Source organism: Metopolophium dirhodum, chromosome 1 (genome assembly GCF_019925205.1).
Source record: "Metopolophium dirhodum isolate CAU chromosome 1, ASM1992520v1, whole genome shotgun sequence".
Taxonomy (NCBI): Eukaryota; Metazoa; Arthropoda; class Insecta; order Hemiptera; family Aphididae; genus Metopolophium; species Metopolophium dirhodum.
The window spans coordinates 46,263,515-46,286,167 of NC_083560.1; the positions used below are offsets into that span (position 1 = coordinate 46,263,515).

The 22,653-nt window shown below is 34.1% G+C and overlaps 1 protein-coding gene across 1 annotated transcript in view; it reads right to left on the reverse strand.

Annotated features, from left to right (window-relative positions):
• Positions 1–22,653, reverse strand: part of LOC132934433 (irregular chiasm C-roughest protein) — a 244,080-nt gene that overhangs the window by 71,273 nt on the left and 150,154 nt on the right. The window contains exon 5 of the mRNA XM_061000733.1: positions 6,946–7,198. Within this exon, the coding sequence (XP_060856716.1) occupies positions 6,946–7,198 (253 nt within the window). The remainder of the gene's footprint in view (positions 1–6,945; positions 7,199–22,653) is intronic.

Consider the following 22,653-nt stretch of genomic DNA (forward strand, 5'->3'; position numbering starts at 1 on the left):
GCTATAGTCTCCCGCCCCTTTGTTTCCGAAGGGAGATTTCAAATTTTTCGCTTGTGCTGCCACTTTATAATTTCATCGCTCCCCTCATCATTTTAAATATATTTTTATAAAGGTATACGCTCATTCAGACAAAACTAATTGAGCTTATATGTGCGCATGAAAAACCATTTGTTATAATATATTTACAGTTTTGTGTATGTTAATTAATAATTATTGGAAAGTCAGTAACCCTAGTCCACGATGTATAGTGAAAATATTTCAATGCCGTGATATATGGCTTAATGGCCGCTCCCTTGTACCGTGATTTGCAAAAAAAATGATTGAAGAAAACCGATTACAATTTATTTTTTTTTTAAATAAAAAGGGTTATTGACTTTCTAAATTAAACACTGTACACGCCGAGAAGGTTTATGGCACGTAATTGTCGAGTGTCCACGACGTTGGTTTTGACAGGTCTATAACAATATGTCGTTCAGTCGTTCATTCACTGTCACTATACACCTTATTAAGTCGTATATTGGAGTGTTCTGTCTGACCGCGGCTACACTAATTTTCCAAGAAAACTTTGCCGATTTTGTGGAAACAATTGTTTAAGCTGATATAAGTTTGAGAAAATCTTTTTTTTTTTTTCAAAACCGGATGCTTTTCTAAAATGTTAACGCATACGTGATAATTATATCAAATAATGAGGGAGGTACCTATATCGTTTTTTTTTTTAAATAAGTGGTGCGTATAGTGGACCACAACGTTTGAGGGGTATTATTATATTATTCCTTGCCATTTTACTCCGTTCTTCTAAATGTTTTTATAAATATTATAATGCTTTTTTAAAAAAAAAAACTTTTCAACCACAATATATAATAAACAATATAATTGTATTCTGGTGTTATAAATTACATAGATACAACAACATAACCCAGGTTAGTAAAATAATCGTTTATTTCAAAACTGCAAGAGTCCACTTAAAGAATATGTGCGACGTCGCGTAAGTTTCGGCCGGTCGTTTGTCGAGCTTAATAGTTAATTGGATCACGCTGAACGACGAAGTCTATAAATTAGTATTATACTACACAGTACACATGTACACGTGTAGGACGTATAGCCTCGTAAGCGTATAATACCTATGCGCTGTGGGTATAAGATGGTCATGGACTTTCCTCCGGAACTGTTCGATTCCATCGAAATTTTAAAAAAATCAACTGTTTACCTACGGTCTCTGTCAAAAACGATTCAGAATCGCGGTGCTACGCGGTTCTAAATTTTTCGCCTATACGAAATGTTACCTCTTTCCACAATTTTCACAATTTACGAACACGACTAGCCGGTCGGATTACAGCATATAACGAAATTATTCAACCTCATTGGTTAAAGGCATCAGAAATCTGGAAAACATGGAAAAAAACCTATGATGTTTCCAGAATAATAATTATTTTGCGGGTATATAATATGTATTATAGTATTATACAGATTACTGCCAAATGTTTCACTCAATATGCTTCCGAACTAAAGTAATATTCGTACGAATAGTTTTTTTTTTTAATTAGATATTAAAATGTATTTATACTAACTGCAGATACAAGCCTATGATTATATTACATAAGTACTTATAGGGACTATGACAACTTAAAAATTATTTATTAAAACTAGTCGCTAGTAAAATTACATGTGTAATTTGTAAAAATTGTCAAAGTATATCTATTAGTAGGTATTAGACTAAATAAAACCACCATTGATTATAAATACTAGTAATTATAATCAATAACACTAAGTTTATGTTACGTTATATATAATATTATGTTTTATGTAAAACCGTTATTAAGTACTATATTTTCCTTAGTATAGGTACCACATAAATTTAAATTATTCAGAAAATTCTCGTTAAATTTCCATTTTAGATTATCAACATCTTTATACTATTAGCCACTTTAAAAAAAAAAAATGGTGATTTTGTAATAATAAGTTTTTGAGTAGTTGAAAATAATGTAGCTAGTTCATGTAAGCATATTGAAGATTTCTAAATATCAGAATCAGAATAATTGGATCAAGTAGGTATAATAAAAGAGAAGTGCGAGGGCATCATGGTTGGTGAATCACTCTGTATATATTATTGTAGTCTGCCGTGTCGATAAAACAAAAACCTATTAATAATATTATATACTATAATATGCTCGATATCGCCTCAATATTGTTATGGCAGTATGTCCGGTAATTGTACTGCGACGGTGACTGGGAAATGTCACGGTTTCATGAATATATATTATTATTATTACTATACGGTGGGTCTTTTCCGGGGAGACGTGTGAGCGCGGTAACTCGAAAAAATTGTCATCGCTTCGTAGTCACGTCGACGTATAATAATATGTATTAAATTATACGGAAAAAAAAATAATGATATTAAAACTCATCGTCGCCACATATCGACCGTAATCATTATACGATTTATGAAATATATACAGGTATTACTTTACGGAGTGTGTCTTATATCGCAAAAATCCGGATATTTTTTCATTATTTGTAAAACTACTGGTATAAACCCCCCGAGTTTGAGCGTAAACCGGAACCATCTACAATTGGGTCAGATTATGCGCGTCGCGTAATAACCGGTATATACCGAGCGGTGTGCGATAGCCGATGAGAAAATCACCCCGTATACCGTATTTAGGTATATGTTAATTACACAGGACCTAACATACATTTTTGCCCGCGTCCCTCTAATCACGAGTACTTATATGTATTATACATGTATGGTTGCATGGTTCGAGGGATATATATAGTCATCAAGTGTACGGATGTGCTGAGAGGCGACCTACAACGACGGTGTCGGAATACCAAAGCAGAGCGAAATACGATGGTAAAATCTATGTACATGTAGGTTTACGTTTTGCCGGGTGGTTTTGCGATGACGAGCGCAATTCGTCGGAAAACGCCTATCCGAAGAAAATGAAAATAAGAAAGTCGTCCAACTCATGCCGATGTCTATGGCCTCTCTATACAGGTTTTATGGTGCTCGTTAATGGCATACTTCCAAATACTTAAGATATTTTTATATAATTTAAGGAGTCTATCATAAAAAAAAAAAATGTACCATTAAAAAGAGTTTAGTACTCATTTGAAAAAGAAAAAAAAGAAGTTTGTATTGTAACGGGACATTTATTATATTATACTGTATAAAAATCTAAGTATTTGTAAATATTATATGATCCTAAGCACAACATTGAAAAATTCCAAAAATTAAAATTCTCAATCATAGAAAAACATGAGGTAAGCATGCTTAACGAACCACTGAGCATATACGTCCGAAAAATTTCAGTTCATTTTCAGACACTAAAATTATGTTTATTATAATTTATGACAATGTACAGTATACACGTTTTAAAAAAGGTCGTGGATATGGTCAAAGGTAGTTTTTTCGAATTTTCCAGTACGTATGTACCTACAATAGTAAAATGTCATAAAATATATACGATATAGTTATCGGGATTCGGGACAACCTCGAAAAACGTCACTAACAGACACAAACTTTATTATAAAATATGAAAATATTAAATAATTATGCTTGTATCGGAATTATTGTTGTATTAAATACTGTGTGGCCACGTATTTCTATAATTTGCTTGAATTCACAATTATTAAACTTCAAAAGAATTTCCTTCAGATTTAATTTCTTCCTGTTTTTATCATGATATTATTATATTATGGCAGAAAGAATCGTAGCGAGAACAAAACACGCAAACGCATTAAATTCACAGCCCTGCGTACCTATACGTGTTTACAACAAACAACCCTGGTACATGTATAATTCACGCGCGCGTACAATATTATATTATATACCTATATACCGCAGAACACGTATATGGTCGAACGTCGAATGAATAATATCGCGGTTTCACGCAATGCACGACGCACACATGATGTCCACGCGGAGAGATATACGCGCGCATCTGTTTAAGTTCTGAACGTGTGCATGGATCTATAATATTATAGGGCGACACGCACTACACGAGACGATATTATAATATTATAATATTTGTGTGACAAAAACTTCGAACAAAACCATCGCGTATCGGCCGTTTCACACGATTATGATATTCGTATAGACTGCGTGTGAGACGCATAAGATATAACAATATGTGATATAATGGGTAGGTTATAATACGCATCGTATCAATATAATATAATATCACGACGAATCCGCAGCACTAGTGGCGGCAACGTGAACATTTTTTATTTAATATTTTAACCTACAAAAGTGTCTGAATTTATTTCAGCACCACCATGGCACCTGCAATTATATCATGTCCACCTTTATATAAGCGACAACATTATAAGTAGGTATACCTATACTATTCCCACTACAATGATTCGGCCACGTGATTCGAAAAACTAATAAATGACGTGAAAAAGACCCAGAGGAAGACCAACAAAGTGATGGATAGATAGGGGTGAAGAAAGATCTGGAAACACTAGAAGTGAAGAATTGGGAAGGTTGGAGAACAGCAACGGTCCCGCAAAATATTCTTAAATTATATTGTAATGCCAGAAAATAGCGAGAACAGAACGAATTCTCACAAAAGGTCGACTTATATATTTTGGTTAGTAAAAAAATGATCTATTATCAAATAACCAATATAATTAATACTTTAACTTGCACTTTTAAAATTATTTTTAAATTCAATTTTTTCCCCTTAGTTATTTAAGTAGATTTTTTGGTACATTTTAGAGTTTTAGGGTATTTTTACATTTTTTTAGTGCATTTTTACCAATATTACGCTAATTTCATATTATATACTAATTACCTAAGTATTATTTATTTTTGTGAATAATAATTTTATCTTACCTAAAAACCCGGATTTAATTATAATTATTAATTTTTAAATTAAATTTTTTTCATTTATTTAAGCAGATTTTTTGGTGATTTTTCAAGTTTATTTTTTGAGTTTTTAAGGCATTTTGTGTGTTTTTTTTAGGTTTTTTAGGTCATTGAAATCCTATCTCTAATAATTATACAATAATATAAAAAGTAAAATCGCTCGAAACTTCGTTTACGAAATCCGCACAAAACGAAACGTGCGATTATTAATTAATTTTTTTTTTAAATATTCACTACGGACAAACGCGAACCCTATTCGATTTACTAAACGTACCGAGTAAGCAGCTATAGGTACCTAAGGATACAGAAGTCGCTGCTGCTGTCTAGAACACGTGTAAATGTCGTCATCGTTTCGAAACGCACTGCACGTGAGTACATGTGTTACATCCGTACGTGTAGTATATGTATACACCATGGCGGTCTTCTCTGTTACGTGACATTTAGATTTTATTGCTTGTGTAATAATGTATACGGGAAAGGAAGAGCACGAGAATAAAAATAGTATAGAAACAGAAATAGAAATAGAAATAGAAATTCAAGAATCAAGTGTTCTCGAGCTGCAGATGACGAACTGCGATGAACCGGTAGCGAGTTGTACAAATCATAAATACATGTTATAATATAGGATTGTCTGTTTTCGATTATTATAATATTTTAATATCACCCACACAAATAATGATAATAGTTTAATACAATCGTTATGCGAATACGCGTCTTCACGGTGATTCATTTTTCTAAAAACGTCGTAGCGTATGTATATTCTAAAAACAAATACCAAACGGGTGTAGTGTTTTGTTTGAATTAATTTACATGCAGCTGTGTTTGAAGTTTAGATTTTGTCAATGTGACCCTGTCACTCTAATCTAATAACTTTGAACAGGTACGCGTTAAACATTCACGAAATTCGAACGTCGAAATCGTCGGAAAATATTATTCTTCCTCAGATTATATAGTCAAATATAATTATATGGTGATAAGCATAAGAGCCTGCTGTCAATAAAATGTTATAACAAATGTATGTATATTATTAAATATTAAAAAATGAAAATGTTGAGGTAATGAAATAGTGTTTGCTGTCAATATAGAATTTCTCTGTTGGTACATCAATTTCATAAACCCTGTGTCAACTGAGACAGCCAGACAGGGAACACTCTATAACTTACTAAGTATCTTATGCTTATTTTTAAAATCGGTTGGCGGAACACGAAACTAGACGTTGTCAAAACAACTTTATTATTTTCAAGATTACCCTTATTTTTTTTCACTTTGCATTCTTAGATTTAAAATTTACTGCATGACAGTTTCTTTTTATTCATACACTTTTAAGTTAAAAGCTCCAAGATACAATCAGAGTTCATCAATCTGATATTTTTGTTATTTATTATTATTTTTATTTCATTATTATTAAACAAATAAATATTATTTTCAAAAATTCGGTCCACGTATGAACCGGAAACCCTATTTGAAATATCTCTCACTCAATACAGTTTTGGTTTAGAGTAAAGTTGACTACATAAAAAAAATTGTGTTGAGGATTATAGTTAAAAAAAAATTGAAAGCCAGATAAATTATTGATGGTCTACGCAAACCGAATTCAAAAATATCCATAAATAATTGAATTACCTATATTTTAGTGTTATCTATTTCCACGGGTATACGCGGTGTAAGCCTGGATCAAAAGGTGACCTGGTGGGGGGAGGATACGTCCTTAAGGCACGTGTAAAAGGGTCTATATAGTGTTGTCAGCTAAAAATTGTCTGAAGTGGTCATATTTTGAATACTTTTTATAATGTAAAAATATTATATTTCAAAAAATGTTGTACGAATTCGTGTGAAAATAGTGTCACAACTCACTATATATTCTGAACTCTACAGTGAAGCGTCTAAATACCGGACACTCTCTATCGCTGACATTTTTTCCACTATTCAGAAGATTTAGACTGTAGAAAGTTTATGGTTGGGTCCCAAGAAAACGTCAACTATTGGGAGGCGTCCGTTAGGGGAGGTTTCACTGTACGGTAATAATATTATGTAGGTAGGTACCTATTATAACAACACGAAGGTATAATACTCACACAATATGCTCAACGCTTTGGATTCCTCTGTTTTCTCCACTGAATTTTGCGCCTCGCACCTGACCAACGAATTGTGCAGCCTCCTGGATATGTTAAACAGCCACAGTTCGGACGTGACTTCGCTCGGCGCGTACTGATCGTTGACGAACCACCGGTAGTTAACTTCCGGTGGGTTGGCTTTCGTCAGGCACAGGAACTGCACGTCTGACCCTTCGACCAGCTTCCTCGCAGGCCCGGCAATGGTCAGCGTTATCTGAAAAATGACAAGACGTCCCGACGTTAAACATGAACACGACAAAATAAGAACATGGGTGTTGTTAAATAATATTATATACAGGTAATAACTATTGATCAAAACATCGGTATAAAGCTTGATTTTTTTAAGCATGCCCACCCCATTTTTATTTTTTACCTATAGTATATTACATCTATTTAAATTCTGATTTTTAGAATTTTTAAATATATTGTGGCGATAAAACTTCTATTATTAAAATGACTCACTTTTTGAATGTCAATTATTTAGAGGATGATTTTATTGAAAATTTGGATATATCTCGATCAAAATTCTAATGAGTAGTTTGTGTGTTATTAAAATGTATATTTAACTAAATATAATAAACCTTAAAAAAAGTTTTACAAAAATATATCCCAAATGTAATATTAGTCGTAGTAATTATTGTACTTGGATCATTTTCACAAATTATTTATAATGATAAATCAATAGTAATTATCAACATTTTCATATTATCGAAGACCCACAGCTACTTAACCCATTACCAATAGACATATTATCCTTAGTACATAAAGTTATATAAAAACTACTTGCTCAGATTTTGATTTAGATATATCAAAACTATCAAAAAGAATATCTGCTGAATAATTAATAGTGAAAAAGGGTTTATAAATATACTAAAAATCAGAATTTTAATAAATCATGCATAATTCAAGTATAAAAATAAGGTTAACACGCTTAAAAAATCACCCTGTATAAGTGTATAAGTTGCGCCAACGATGGCCGTGAAAACCCGCATATATATAACACAGTGTTTTTGCGATTAGATTTGCGCCTTTAAAATATAATATTACTATATTATGTTTCGTATAAAATAAGAGCCCACCGCAACCGTTCTTCATCTGGTCGGCGTTGTTGGCGAACTTTAAAATTAATATTGTTATAATATCCACCACAAAACAAGCGCGACAAAGTGCATCGTGTAGATTATTAATCGATTAAAGTTGAAACATTTTGATTTTTTTTTTTTTGTTTCGTTAAAGTTAAAATTGGATTTAATTTTATATAATATTATTATTATTTAAACGTTGTATAGAATAGTTTTCAACAGCTGCTCGACCACACCAACGCCAACTTTAAACCGAGTACCGGAATAAATTCACAGATAAGCGTCCGGGTAAAAAAAGGGGAACAACTGCAAGTTTGTAGTTGCCGACAAATCACGAGATGTATTTCGTCTTTGCATTTTAAAGTTGTGTAATAATTAAATATTCATCAGTTATAATAATATTTATATAAGTACTACTAGTTAGAAATTCGATTTTTATGCATATAAAATGGTCAGAAAAATATTATTCTGTCTCGAAATACGAAACTAACAATAATTCATGCTGCCAATCAAAAATGTAAAAAACTTAAAAATGAATACTCACCGATAAAAATAGTAATAATGCATAAAAAAATTAAATATTTTCAAAAACTTTATGTTAATACTTTATGAGATAATTAACAATATTTTCCGTTAAAAGAATTACCTTGTACGTATTAGAATATTATAATGTACAGCCCATATAGCATATATTATACATATTATACTGCCTACCGATGTGGGTACGATGTTATTGATTAAACGAAAGAAAACGGCGGATGTGATAAAAAAAAAAGCTCTTTGCTAGTTGATAAAAAATGTATAAGAAATAATATTGGGAGTAGATACCTGCAGTATATATCTACCGGGGTTAGGTTGGATATCTCCTAAATTATATGTGTACCTATAATCTATATACAGTATACTTCCTGTGATATCGCCGCTCCGTAATTAGCGTAATGGCGCGGAATTAGAAATCAAAAAAAAATAAAATAAGACCTTCGGTATAGGTACGTACTCTAATAATATTGCCCACGTGTAACATTTACGATATAAATATTATGTTATATTTTTCGGGTTCAGATCCCGCCGAGTAGTATATGCAGGTATACAATTTATTGCGGCTGAGGTGGACTTATTTCGTACCAATACCTATCCATCTATAATACGAGTTCGATTTTTATAATAACGTCTCGCACAAAACGAACGATCGGAAATAATAATTAGATCCTCTCGCTGCGGCATATTACAACGCGTGTATATGGAAACCCCACACACATATATAATAATAATAATAATAATAATAATATAATACGCCACTCGATCACGATAGATTACAATATATATCGTACAGCTCTGCTGTATAGACGCGGTAAGCGTGGCGGTCGCCATTATATATATGTATTATGTATGTATAGCTATGTATATAATAATAATAATAATAATAATAATAATGGATAGTGTTATTGTATATCGGGAAATTACTATTTTTCGATTCCGACCGTATATATAGTCTAGGCATATAACCTGCAGAAATATATATTATAAACACATTATACAGTTGTACAGAGTGATTTTTTAAGCATGCTCGCTCTATTTTTATGCTTAAATAATACATGATAATAATATATACAAACTCTGATTTTTAGAATTTTTAAATACACTTGAAGACCATATTTTCGAATACTTGACATTTTTTGTATAAAACTTTAAGAGGATGATCATTTTACATATTTTTTTTTTGCACCTATCTGCATCAAAATTCGAACGAATAGTTTTTTGAGTTATATAAAATTGTAAGGATAATATTATGTCTCTGCGGCAATGGGTTAAGTATGGCGTCCGCTATTGGGAGGTATTCACTATTAGGAGGTGTGTCAGTTAGGGAAGGTTTCTCTGTATCCGCAGTCGTATAGCAGTATATAATATTATACAGCATGGTCGCGGTCTGGTATATTATTATTTTTTTTTTCGTCATCATCATCATCATCGCCGCAGTCTCGGCCTCAATGAGGATTCACACGCGCATTCGTCGTCTGCGCGTCCCCTCTGCCGCCGGTGTGCGTTGTGAGAACGGAAAAAGAAACCCAAATAGGGAAACGGCGGTGCCGGCTGGTGAGTCTCGAGTGAGGGATTGGTGGAGGGAAGGGAAAAACCAAAAAGAAACAATAACTCGTGTGTGTGGTGACGGGGAGAGCGGAGGGTACTCTGCAGTTAAACAGTGTCATTAATACGTACAATATTATTATTATTATTATTATTACAGATATTACGACATGCGCGTTATAATAATAATAATAATAATAATAATAATATAAGTCGTATGGTGTCATATGGGAAGCGGAGAAGTCCGCCAGTACACATGTGCCCGCAGCCGCGGCGGCTACTCGACGTAGGAATACCCACCCGGACCGCGCGGGGTGGGTACACATTATATTATAACGCGTCGACGACGACAGAAAAAAAAAACCAAAATCTCAAAACATAATAATAATAATATAATACTGTATTATATACATGAGATACTCTGCAGACGTCGTCTGTCTGCCAGGCGCGATTTCGGGCTAGTAAAACAACTACAGAGACGGGCGATGATGATTTTTTTCTCGGGAGCAGGAACACGACGTTTTTAATGAGATAATATGCGCGCGCGTCATTCTTTTAATGGATACAACAGCTACAACACACAATATACGTATTATTATTATTATTATTACTATGGTAATATATTATATTAGTGTAATATGTGTATTTTTGTCGGTAAACCGCACTATTACGACGAGCGCGCAGCGGCGACTAAGACACAGCTATCCTTTTTTTTTTCTAAAAAATTATTTATTAACGACAGCTAGTCTGAGCACCATTTTTTTTCCCCCGTCCTTTCGTTTTTACATTTTTTCCTCCTTGTTTTTGACACGCCCCGACGATACGTCGTGTGTCTGCGTGCTGCAGTTTCGGTCGAAAAAAACGGATATGACAGTTGCCACGAATATTATAATATTTGAACCGATTTCTTATCAGAAATCTAGAAAAACATGGAAAGGTCAGGCCCCCCTCATAATTCAGACGAGGACATTTGGTACACTTTTGTGATGCAAAGTAATACTTAATGCAGACACAAACGTCACGTGATATTATTTGAAATCTTACGAAACGTATACGCATTGACAATAATATTATAGAATACTATTATAGAAAACATTGTCCTCGTTTAGCAGAGGTTTTTTTTTGAAAGAAAAAACAGACATGCAGAGAAATTGGCAGAATGAGATTTCAAGAACGGAAGGGACATGTCTCTCTGTAAGCTTTCTTTTAGTTATCATTAATAATTTTTTTTTTTAAGCTATACAGGACATGGAGGCGTTTTGCTGCTATAGAAAACTATTGGTACCTATAGAACCGTGATTCCTTAAATCGTCCACGATCATATTATGCAGAGTCTTCGATCCTCGTCTTTCTCTCTCCAAGCTTTCCAGATCCTTGGTGACACGATCTAACGATCGTTGGCGGGGTCCATCTCCGATATCTCTATTTCCGTGTGGCTATTATACTTATTAACGCGTCATGATGTATCGTTTTGTCCTTAGCGTTTCAGATATAGCCACCGCCTATTTCAGGCCTTTAGAATTAAACTGCAGACTTTGAATATATTATTTTCAATCTCCTCATTTTTCCTACGTCATATCCCTGATTTCTACGAGTCAAGCGATGGATTGTACCTATATCTTTCTTAACAAGTTGACTGCCTCGTGTATTGTATGTGACATACGTACAATTTTAAATTATTGCCTTTCATATTCCACTTATACTTGCGAATTTCGTCTTTAGCATCATATATGATAGGTACTCAACATTTTTTGAGATTATTTACTAATTATTTTTATCTAGAGAATTTCTCATGACAGAAATACTAAAAAAAGACTGAGTATCATATTATATTATGATTTGATACTCAAGGCTTTTGTGGCAAGATCGGTGAAATTGGTAGGGCAGTCGACTTGTTAAGAGTTTTCTTTAAAACATCCTGAGGAATTTCAACTCATCGCGTCTTCTCTCGAATTGATAAAATATATACCACCGAAATCATTCGTAAGCAACTGTTTTTTTTTATTTTTCAATCGACATTCAATCCGACCGGCTGCTGCAATCGCTATAATAATGGTACTCATCGCCTATCCATATTATTACGAGCATATTATATTATATTATATATAGACGGCGCGTATTACATTTTCCCCGTCCCGCGGTCCGGTATTATATACACAAGAATTATTACACTCCTCTAATTTAGGCCGATATGCGCGGCACAGCAATAATAATAATTGTATTATATTAAAATATATATATGTTACATGATACGTATAAACCTACTGTTGCAGTAGGTAGCCCCAAACAGAGTGGGGTATTATTTTATTTTTTTCCATTGTGTTTCGCAGCGTCCCGACGGCGGGCGGAAGAATCATAATATAGGGATCCGACAAATTACATTAATATCACCGTCATTGTTTTCGTCGCGAGTACGTGATGGACATGTAGGTAGGTATATGTAGTTATTGTAGAGACCATTCGTATAATAACGTCTCCACGGTAATGTCATAATAACACACTCTCTCTCTCTCTCTCTCTCTCTCTCTCGTCACTCGCTCGGATTATAATTCACGTACGGCGCGATATTAAAATTTCTGTATCGCTGCTATTACGAAGACGACGACGACGACGACGACGACGATTGTTCCGACTCCCGCGGATAGTCCTGCGAGCACGACACGATGCGACGACGTGCTGCAGCTACGTAATAATAATATTACAATATCAGGTAGGTAGGAAGTCGCCGGATTGTGCAGCTGGTTGTGGGCGGCGGTGGTACAGGCAGGTTTTTATTATTATTTTAATGATATACGACGAGGATCGCCGCGAGAGAATGCGCGCTATATCATAATATTTTAATGCATGGAAATAATATACTTTTTAGTCGACGCACCATATTAGCCGTTATATTGTATAGGTATTCTAAATAGGCACACCGAAAATATTATAATACTATTATGTATATACCAATAATATTTAATTACGCACTGGAACTATCGCACTGCAGACAGATGATTTATACGAAACCATCGACGGATCGCGAACCAAAATCGAATAATCGACGCGGTTATTGATTGTGCGTCGTGCCCGGCACGTGAAATCGATTTTTAATAGTTCTCAATATCGGACGCCGTAAATATTACTAGGTAGGTATATGACGTGATAACGCGTTATATTATACAATTATTATTATTATTATCATTATGTCTACCTGCCATAAATTATTATATTATTGCGATTAACTATTAGGTAGTGCCCATAACTATGTTTAACGTTTCGGTCACGAGTAATGTTACCCGTAGCTGGTATATTATAACCATATAATTGTTCATAAAAATGATTTACTTGAAAAGCGTATATGGGCCATATGTACACTACCTCAGTGGCGTAGACATGATTTATAAAAAGGTTGGGGGGGGGGGTCAAAAAAGAAAACAACTTAGCTACCTAAATGGGAGGGGAAAATTGGAAAATCCCCTTCAATTGATTCAAAATTCACATCAAACACAATATGGATGATGAATTACTCCAAAGCCAATGGGGGGGGGGGGGGGGATCTGACCATTGGGGGTCCTTGTAAACGCCACTGCACTAACTGTAAGAAATCAGCACGGCGATTGAAACGCGTTGTTTTGTCGTCGCGTAGTTAAACACAGCAATAAAAAATAATTATAACGACACGTCAATAAGAATGAATCACACAGTGAAATGTTAGATTTTAAAATCTAAAACTATTAGTAATAGTATTATCCGTCTTAAAAGGGACTTACAAGGTTATACATTTTATAATCCGCAGATTTTTCGTATTGTTCGAATTTCCGACGTTACCGCTCGTCTTTATGTCGAGCGCTCAATCACGATATTATGATATTATTTATGTAACATTTAAGTGTATATATACTTCCACCACGCATGTCTGTACGCCATAATATAATAATAATATGTAATAATATGTGTAAACATCGCACGGCAACAAGTGTCAAAATAATAAAAACAATATTATAATATTAAATAACACGTGCAACAAGTCGTATACACGTGTATAAACGATCGAAATGGCGTAAGCCAAAATAACTCGTCATTATCATATTCATATATAAATATATAATGCACGTATGTTATGTTGTACCCATACAGTCATGGGTTGTAGAGAAAATAGGAGGGGTGCTGCTACCGTGTAAAATAAGGGTCGAATCGGAAAACTGTTACCAATATTATTAACAACGATTTTTCTGACCGGAACATCCGGTATTTTGTATAAATATATACGCGTCTTACTCGAGGTCAAATAGTTTTAACCCGGTAAATGGTTGAATTTTTCCGCAAGTTGACGTCGGCGGTGGCGCTGTATTGCAGGGTAACGAACGGGACCTTCGTAGCTCAGCTCCTCTACAAATACGCCGCGTAGGAGGAATTACAGGATTACAATATAAATACTGAATTTTTGGTTATCAATTACTGTTAAAAGTTGGTCAAGTGTATCGCGGTAAGTTACAGTTAAGTTTTTGATCTCAGTTAAAATCTGCAGTTCTTATATGTCATTATATTTTAATTGTTTATTACTTACACCAAATTGTTTGGTTGTAGGTAGTTTTTAAAATATTTTTCTGACGACCACATTATAAACAGGTCCTGTTATATTTTTAATATCGTATTTAACAGCCGGATACTTAACCAAAAATATTGATGTGTCAATATCGAATATTGCGTAAATTATTTTTTATTGATGAGCTTTTATAAAGTTTAATTGGACGAAAAAAAATATGGCATATAAGGAATCCTACAAAATTTGTGGTATAAAATATATTCCACTCATTGTTTTAACTTATAAAAAAAAAAAATATTTATTCAACATTTTACTATATTACTTTAAGGATTTTGAAAAAAAATATTTTGAATAATCATAGGTATTTCGTACTATCGCATACTGATTATACAATTGTTTAAATACGGTATAGGTAAGTACGAAAAATTATATTTTATTGCTAAATTAATATACTCCAAACTATACCTCAAAACACTTTATTTAAATACTGAAATTGATTTGGTGTGTTAGTGACTAATGTAGCCCTCGTAGTTCATTGGCTCACAAGTGTATATTTCGGGCAGGGATGTTAGAATAGAAGACGTGATGTAATGCATTAGGTACCCTACTTAGCTAATACCTAGGTATATCGTACTTGTACAGTAGTAGTTGTAACTATATATGTAATAATATTTTAAATTATAATAATATGAATCTCGACTATAATAATAATTACTACAGCGATAATATCGTAATATTATAATAATAAAATTAAACTTTTCGTATTGTATACATCTCTCGTCCGTTGCTGTTAATTAAAATCTCCATCTCCAGCGTTCTAAACAATAATATATTATTATAATACTCGACGCCCGCCACTGTATTTACGCCCTCGCACACACACACACACACACACACACACAGAGTTTATTTTTGATAGAGGTGCGCACACTATTTAACTGTTCCACGGCGGCGTATAAAGCTTATAATATTATTATTATCATCTACGTCGTGATTCTGCTGCAGCAGCGGTCTCGTATACACGCGCCATGAAGGTATATAGTAATATTATATTAATGTGTTTATCATGGGAGGTATTAATATAGGTATTATACGATTTACGATTAAGTCGTGACACAAATCGATCATTTCCCGGGCGTATTATTATTATAATAATTTACGACTGTTTATATCGGCTATATTATAATATGCATATTATCCGCGAACCTCCGTGCGCGCGCACGTGTACGTGTGTGTGCAAATATGTATATAATTGTTAATATATATATATATATATATACCATTTTTATAATAATATCGCGTCGTAAATAGTTATTATGTATAGGTATAGTATTATTATTGCGTGTATGAATTTTCTTTCAATTATCATTAATGTATCGATCAATTAGAATAAAATATATAATATAATATATGTTAATACTTAGGTATCTATATATACGAATAGTGATCCGTTTAACGTAAAACACTCCTCTCTATGTCAGAAAACGGTAGTGTTTTTGAAAATATTTCTCTTATACATGATACATATTAGGCATCATTTAGGTATAGTGGACCAACATTTTGAGTGGTACCCGAACCATCACTCCACTCCGCTCGACTATATTTTAAACTCATTTAACTCATACTATATAATCGTCCAGAATTCGATTTTTTACACATAGAAGTAGGTACACCAAAAAATATGCTGACTTGGAATAAAGAATTAAATACCTATGCACGCTGTCGATTGTCGATAAAAATGTCAGTAATTAAATTAAATTTTGTAAAAAATATAAATAACGTTAAATACGTTTAATGTATCACTCGGTATATATTTATTATGTAGGTACCTATACTACAATATTATACAACGGACAACACTCCTACCTTCGGTTTGCTTTTATTTTATCGATAAATATCGTCAAGTACGTACCTATATTGGAAATTCGTTCAACTATGTTGAATACAGGTATATCGGTATATAAATAATATCGTATAATATTATAATGTAATAACTGTGTTTGCGGTCATAATTTTGGTGTGGCAAATAAAAGCAGTGCAACGATCAATATAATTCTACTAAAATAATATATGAAACTCGCGGTAGACGTTTAGTCACGGTTCTGCGTCGCTGACCCCGCAGTTACCTATATCGGTACGATAAAGTTTGATGGTTTGACGTGTTTTCAAAACACAGATTTCGTTTAAACGCATTATTATATAATATGTATAATATTCTATATTAAACTACGCGAGATATTTTTTTTAGAATTAACTTTTGGCAAAACACATAATCGAATAATAATAATCCGTAAAAGCTTATTTGAGTTATAGACTCAGTGTGTGTACATACTCTCGGCCAAAGTCGACCGCCGCGTATCGATTTGTTGATGTATTTTATATACGTAAATGGGAGATTTAAAGCTGCAGCAGTGGTTTGCTGTCCCTGCCAACGACAAACGCGGAATCGGAGTTCAGACGTGGTGTAAAATTCAAACGTACGGTGACCGATCGAACGATATGAAATGGATTCAAAACACAGATATGAATTTGTCGTGAAGTCTGCCAGAGTCCGATTTTCTCACGTTTTCGATTTTATCTCCATATTATATTATTATAAGCCGGTTCAAAATTAATTGGGCGAATTGACTATAGACAACACTGTCCGTATATGATATATAATATAATATGTACCTAACCGACTTTTTGGTAAACTACAAATGATGCGAAAATAGATTGAAAATCCGAGCAAGCCGATCTCTCTCGTTATAATATAAGCGTCACGAGTCAAAGACCAATTCAAATCCGTTTTCGCAGAATCTACGGCCATAAACGAGTGATGAAATATTATTATATCGTACTCGCGGCTCTACGACGCTTATGTCTCCGGCGGGGGCGGCGTGAACCGTTTAAACGATTTATATACACAAACCCACACATAAATATAATACGATTTCAACAACAATGCAACGACGGCGCATAAATGTTTTTCCAGACGTTGGCAAAGGCGTCGGAGGGTCTGTTTTTGTTGTTATTATTATTATTATTATTGTCCGGTAATGGTCTGCGTTTTTGTAGTCGGTGTCAGAGAGCGGGCCGAGCGGACGAGCGATTCCCACGGCCGCGTGTGCGACGACAGACGTCAGACCCGCCGCCGCCGTCACTTCCACGCCCTAGCCGTTTTTCTTCACATTTTCATTCTTTTCCGACTCGTGTTAAATTACAAAGTCTACCTACTATATACGATCGTTGCGTTTTATTTCATTATTATTACAGTCTATACGGTCGTACCTACACTTATTATTATTTTTATACGTACACAGCCGCGTGCTGCAACACTGCTGCAGCGTTTTATACACACCCCCCCCCCCCCCCAACCCCGCAACCCCGCAACCCATCACCTTCACTATCGCCTCGCAGACAGACATGTTGATACATATTATTGTACGTGTGCGGTGGTGGTGTAATATCGCAGACGGCCCGGCGGTGAAACGGAAAAGCGGACATTGCGCACGGGTTGGGGGAGGGAGGCGAAACATGGTAGGGGGCGGTGACGGGAGGGGTGGTTGTTGGATACAAAGGTTTTAAACTCCCCGACATAAATCACGCCCTGCCCGCCAACGTCCGACACACCGTCGCAATCGTTTGCGTCCGAACGCGGCAGCGATTAAAAACCTCAGTTTCGCGTCGTGTATTCACAAACACATATTATAGATATTACCTACATAATATTATGGTGTATACAGAGCGGTCTGTTGTTAATACCGCACGGACATCTGTTTATTTTGTCGGTCAATTTTTCGACTTCAAAAATGGGTATTTTAAAAATTAATTTGATTTTTTGGGGGGGTTTGAATATGATAATATTATATTATCGCTTCATCACCCGGTGAATATATAGGCACTCGAAAACACCAATGTGTAGGAAATTCGGAAAACGGAAGAAACTATTCGTATCGGATATGACACACAGTGATGATGCAATGCTTTGCAAAACTCTTTCAAGACAATCTATCAAAGGGGAAATCCTTTATTCCGGAACCACAGGATAATATAATAATAAAAGACGTGGAAATAAAGAAATATTGTGAATTGCAGGACAATCAGGACTCTTCCTCTAGAGCGACACGTATATGAACCAAAGACACGACGTTATTATTCTATATAATGAACTCGATGGTGGAAGTGTGCAGTGCACAATAATGGACTTTTAAGGCCTGAATGCACTGACCCGACACACCCTAAAACGGCTAAAACTAAAAACAGTATACCTACATAAAATGCGTAACAAGAGTTTCGTGTTCTAGAGCGGAATATGCTTGCAAAGAGATCAATATATCGACGTACATAATATAATATTATAAAAATATAAAATACACATACTATATATTATTATAATATGTTGAACGCGATCGGCGATAATAGTTCATTATTCGTCTATAATATATAAACACACAATAATAACATTATAATAATATAAGAATATAATATGTCGAGTCTAGGGCTCGGAAGTGGTTGCGTTTGCATGTTTTTTTTTGGGCTATTAGATTTATTGCTAAGTAAACTTGACATTAATTTCACGACACTGCGAAAAAAATATTAAAAGTTCATAGTGCATATTTAGTGATTTTGTGGTTTTAAAAGCATATTTCTCAATTTTACCATTTTTTAGAGTATATTGGATGATTAATGATAATATTATGTTGGTAATATAGATTGAACATTTAACAGTAAAAACAAAAAAGACTTTATAATGTAAGTATCTATACCTAGGTATATATTTATTTTGAGAGCTTTCACTAGGTATATAGTAATATAAAATAGCACAATAGTATCGTGTTTTTTAAAATCCCTAGTTGAAATACAATTTCTCGTTTTTATTAATAAATATTAAGTGCAAATTATAAAACGTAAAAATATTTGTATTTATTACAATTGAAAATTTTCATATTTATAAAGCATATTTGTCCTATTTTAAGCGTATAAGTACATGTACAGTACTTTTTAAGTGCGTTAAGTTCGGAGCCCTAAGTATGACTTATGAAAGCTTATGTTTTACCGGAAGTCCGGAACAAACGAATGGATAACGTCGCGACGACCATTATTGAGACAGTTCTTCGAAACCGACCGCAGTATGTGCGATTTGCTTTATTGCACTACAACTGTTGTATATAGCGTAATATTATACGAAACGAACTTTGTGGCATGATAACATAATAATCCATTAATCCATTAGTCAATAGTCGCCGTCTGTATAATATCCATGTATTATAATATTACCTATAATAATAATAATAATATACCACACGAGCGTTTCATGAATTTCTCGCCTGCCACAAACAACGTCTGCCGCGCTCTATACGATACGATTCACTAATTATAATTAATAATAATAATGATAATATAAGGGTTTATCGTAGAGACAATGAAGACCTTCGATCTGTTTTCCACGCAATCTATATAATTATTAAAATAAAAGGACGGTACGCGTATGTACGGTAGTATGCGCATTCAAATATACGTAGGTAGTATTGTGTACTTATAGTATTCTAGTAACAATATAACACGAATCCACCTAACCTAACCCCTACTCACGACTTATAAATAATACGACTTCGAGGACGGAATCACAATAATTAGATACTGTCGCGGCGGCATAACGTTTAAAAAACTTATAAGTGGATGTTACGCGATGTTCACGCACCCTCGAAGATGACCGGCTGGCTGTCAGGACCGTCTCCCGCAGGCCTACTATAATTATTATGTAGACGGACTTCCGTCGAAAGTGCAGAGATGTATATGAAATCGTACAGTCGGCGGATGAACTTGTGGCCATTTTCAGGTGACGTGTCACTTCACACCGATTTCTATAATGATATTATATATATAATAAAAGGCCAATATTTATTTTAGTATAATACTTATAGCAGCGACGACACTCGACAAATGCCAAATTTTTACTAAAAAGCTGTGATAAATTTTCTAATTTTATTTTAAAATAATCAAAATATTTCTCGTTGCCCACCTAAACCGAATTTGATTACTAGACAAACACAAGGATCATACACGCGGATCGAGATAAACTGATTCGGAGGGGCTCATCCCACCGGTTTTACTTTTTCATAGGTAATCTTCATAATAAATTCACACGAAGTATATAGGTATCGAATGTTATACAACCGTATATCCTCATATTAAAAGAAAGTTTGAATTAAGTTCGTAATTATGTACAATATCGAATGACTGAGGCCCGTTCCTGCCAAAAATTAATAGTGCTATTTCCGTCACATCTCGATTCCACCAGAATTAAAAATGGTTCAATTCCCATTCCCGCCAATTTCCTTGTTAGGATGAAATTATCATTTTATTAGTAATTTAATTTATTATAAGTACAAGGATTGGTATATTGACTGCACGGAAATCAGAAATGTCAACATTATTGTATCGAATTATATCAACACAAAGTCATAAATGCTAGTGCACATCAGTGAATCGGGTTAACTTCAACTAATATTTTTGAATGTTTTTTTTTTTTTTGGAGGAGTAGGAGGAGGATATATTATATGGGTTTTTACAATATTGAAAATTGAATAGTTCCTATCATAATTCTTTTAAAAATAACATCAGTTTTACATAATATTACGTTTTTCGACTCGACGAATACACACAGTAAGTCGATTTTTGAAATGTTGCACTGTCATAATGGCATGTGTAGAAACAACAAAACCGTGGGGAGTAATAATAATAAAATTGATTGATGCCGAAATTCCCGTTGTGAGGCCGTCAAACTGTCGCCCGTTTGATAAAATGCTCCGTCCGCTGTTGCATGATAACTAAATTTCCGTTTGATTAGACAACAATAAGGGATATATTTTTAGTTATTCGAAAGCTCATATACCGAGATAGACTCTACTGAAAAACCCTATTTATGAAGTACACCTCTTACATGGTGTTGTTCATCTATTAATAGAAGCGTATAGTATAATTAATTTTGCAAGTGAAACAAATTAAAGCTTTCTTTGTAAATCCGAAAAAAATGTACGTTGATGGAACTTTTTTTGATATTTTCATAAATTGATCTTAGAACAATAATTCACGTTAACAGGTTAACTATGTGCATGGATTTTAAAATTATTATTATGTTCTTCTTTATTATTTTATATCTATTATTTTGTGTGAAATGATACAAATTTGACCAGCTTTAGTCAGCAGTTAATTGTTATTGAATATAGATTAATAAATATTGGGGATACCAGGTAAATTGGCGGAAAATAGAAATTAACCTTTTTCTCAATTTCGGCGGAAACGGCTAATCCCCCGCGAGTATCGTTAACGCTTTGGACGCGCTGCAATCATCAACTCTAATACTCGAGGATTATTTTTAACATCAACGACAAGACGAACGCTGCAAGTTTCGTTCAAACTATATTTCATCGCTCTGCTGTCTTAATTTATGTTCTATTTTTTTTTTTTTTGTCTATTTAAGGTCGTTACTTTTTTTTATACGAGGGGAGATTCGTTAGGTAATATAAACAGAAGACACTAACGCGGTTCAGTGTTGTTGTACTGAGACACATAGTATATTGTGTATACACGAGTATAACAGTCATAATACGTGTATACAGTATAAAGTGCAGTGCACCGGTATGATGTATTATAGACGTGCGCAACTTGGCACTTGTATATATATATATATATATATATATATGACGAGTGTGTGTGTGTGTGAGTTATACTTGTGTATATAGATTTATGGTAGGCGAGGTGCAGTGTTTGGTAATAATTTAACGCGATTACAAGCGTCGATAAGTCAACATTTTCTCTAAATCCGCAATAGGATTAACCACGATTAATTATTGCGCCCGTTACCACGAGCACCGTGTGTGTACAACGAACCATATACCTATTATACTGTGATGGTGAGTATATATATAATGCTGATGCGATGTGTGATTGGTATACACGCGTATACGCGAGGTCGTTAGACGGTCGTAT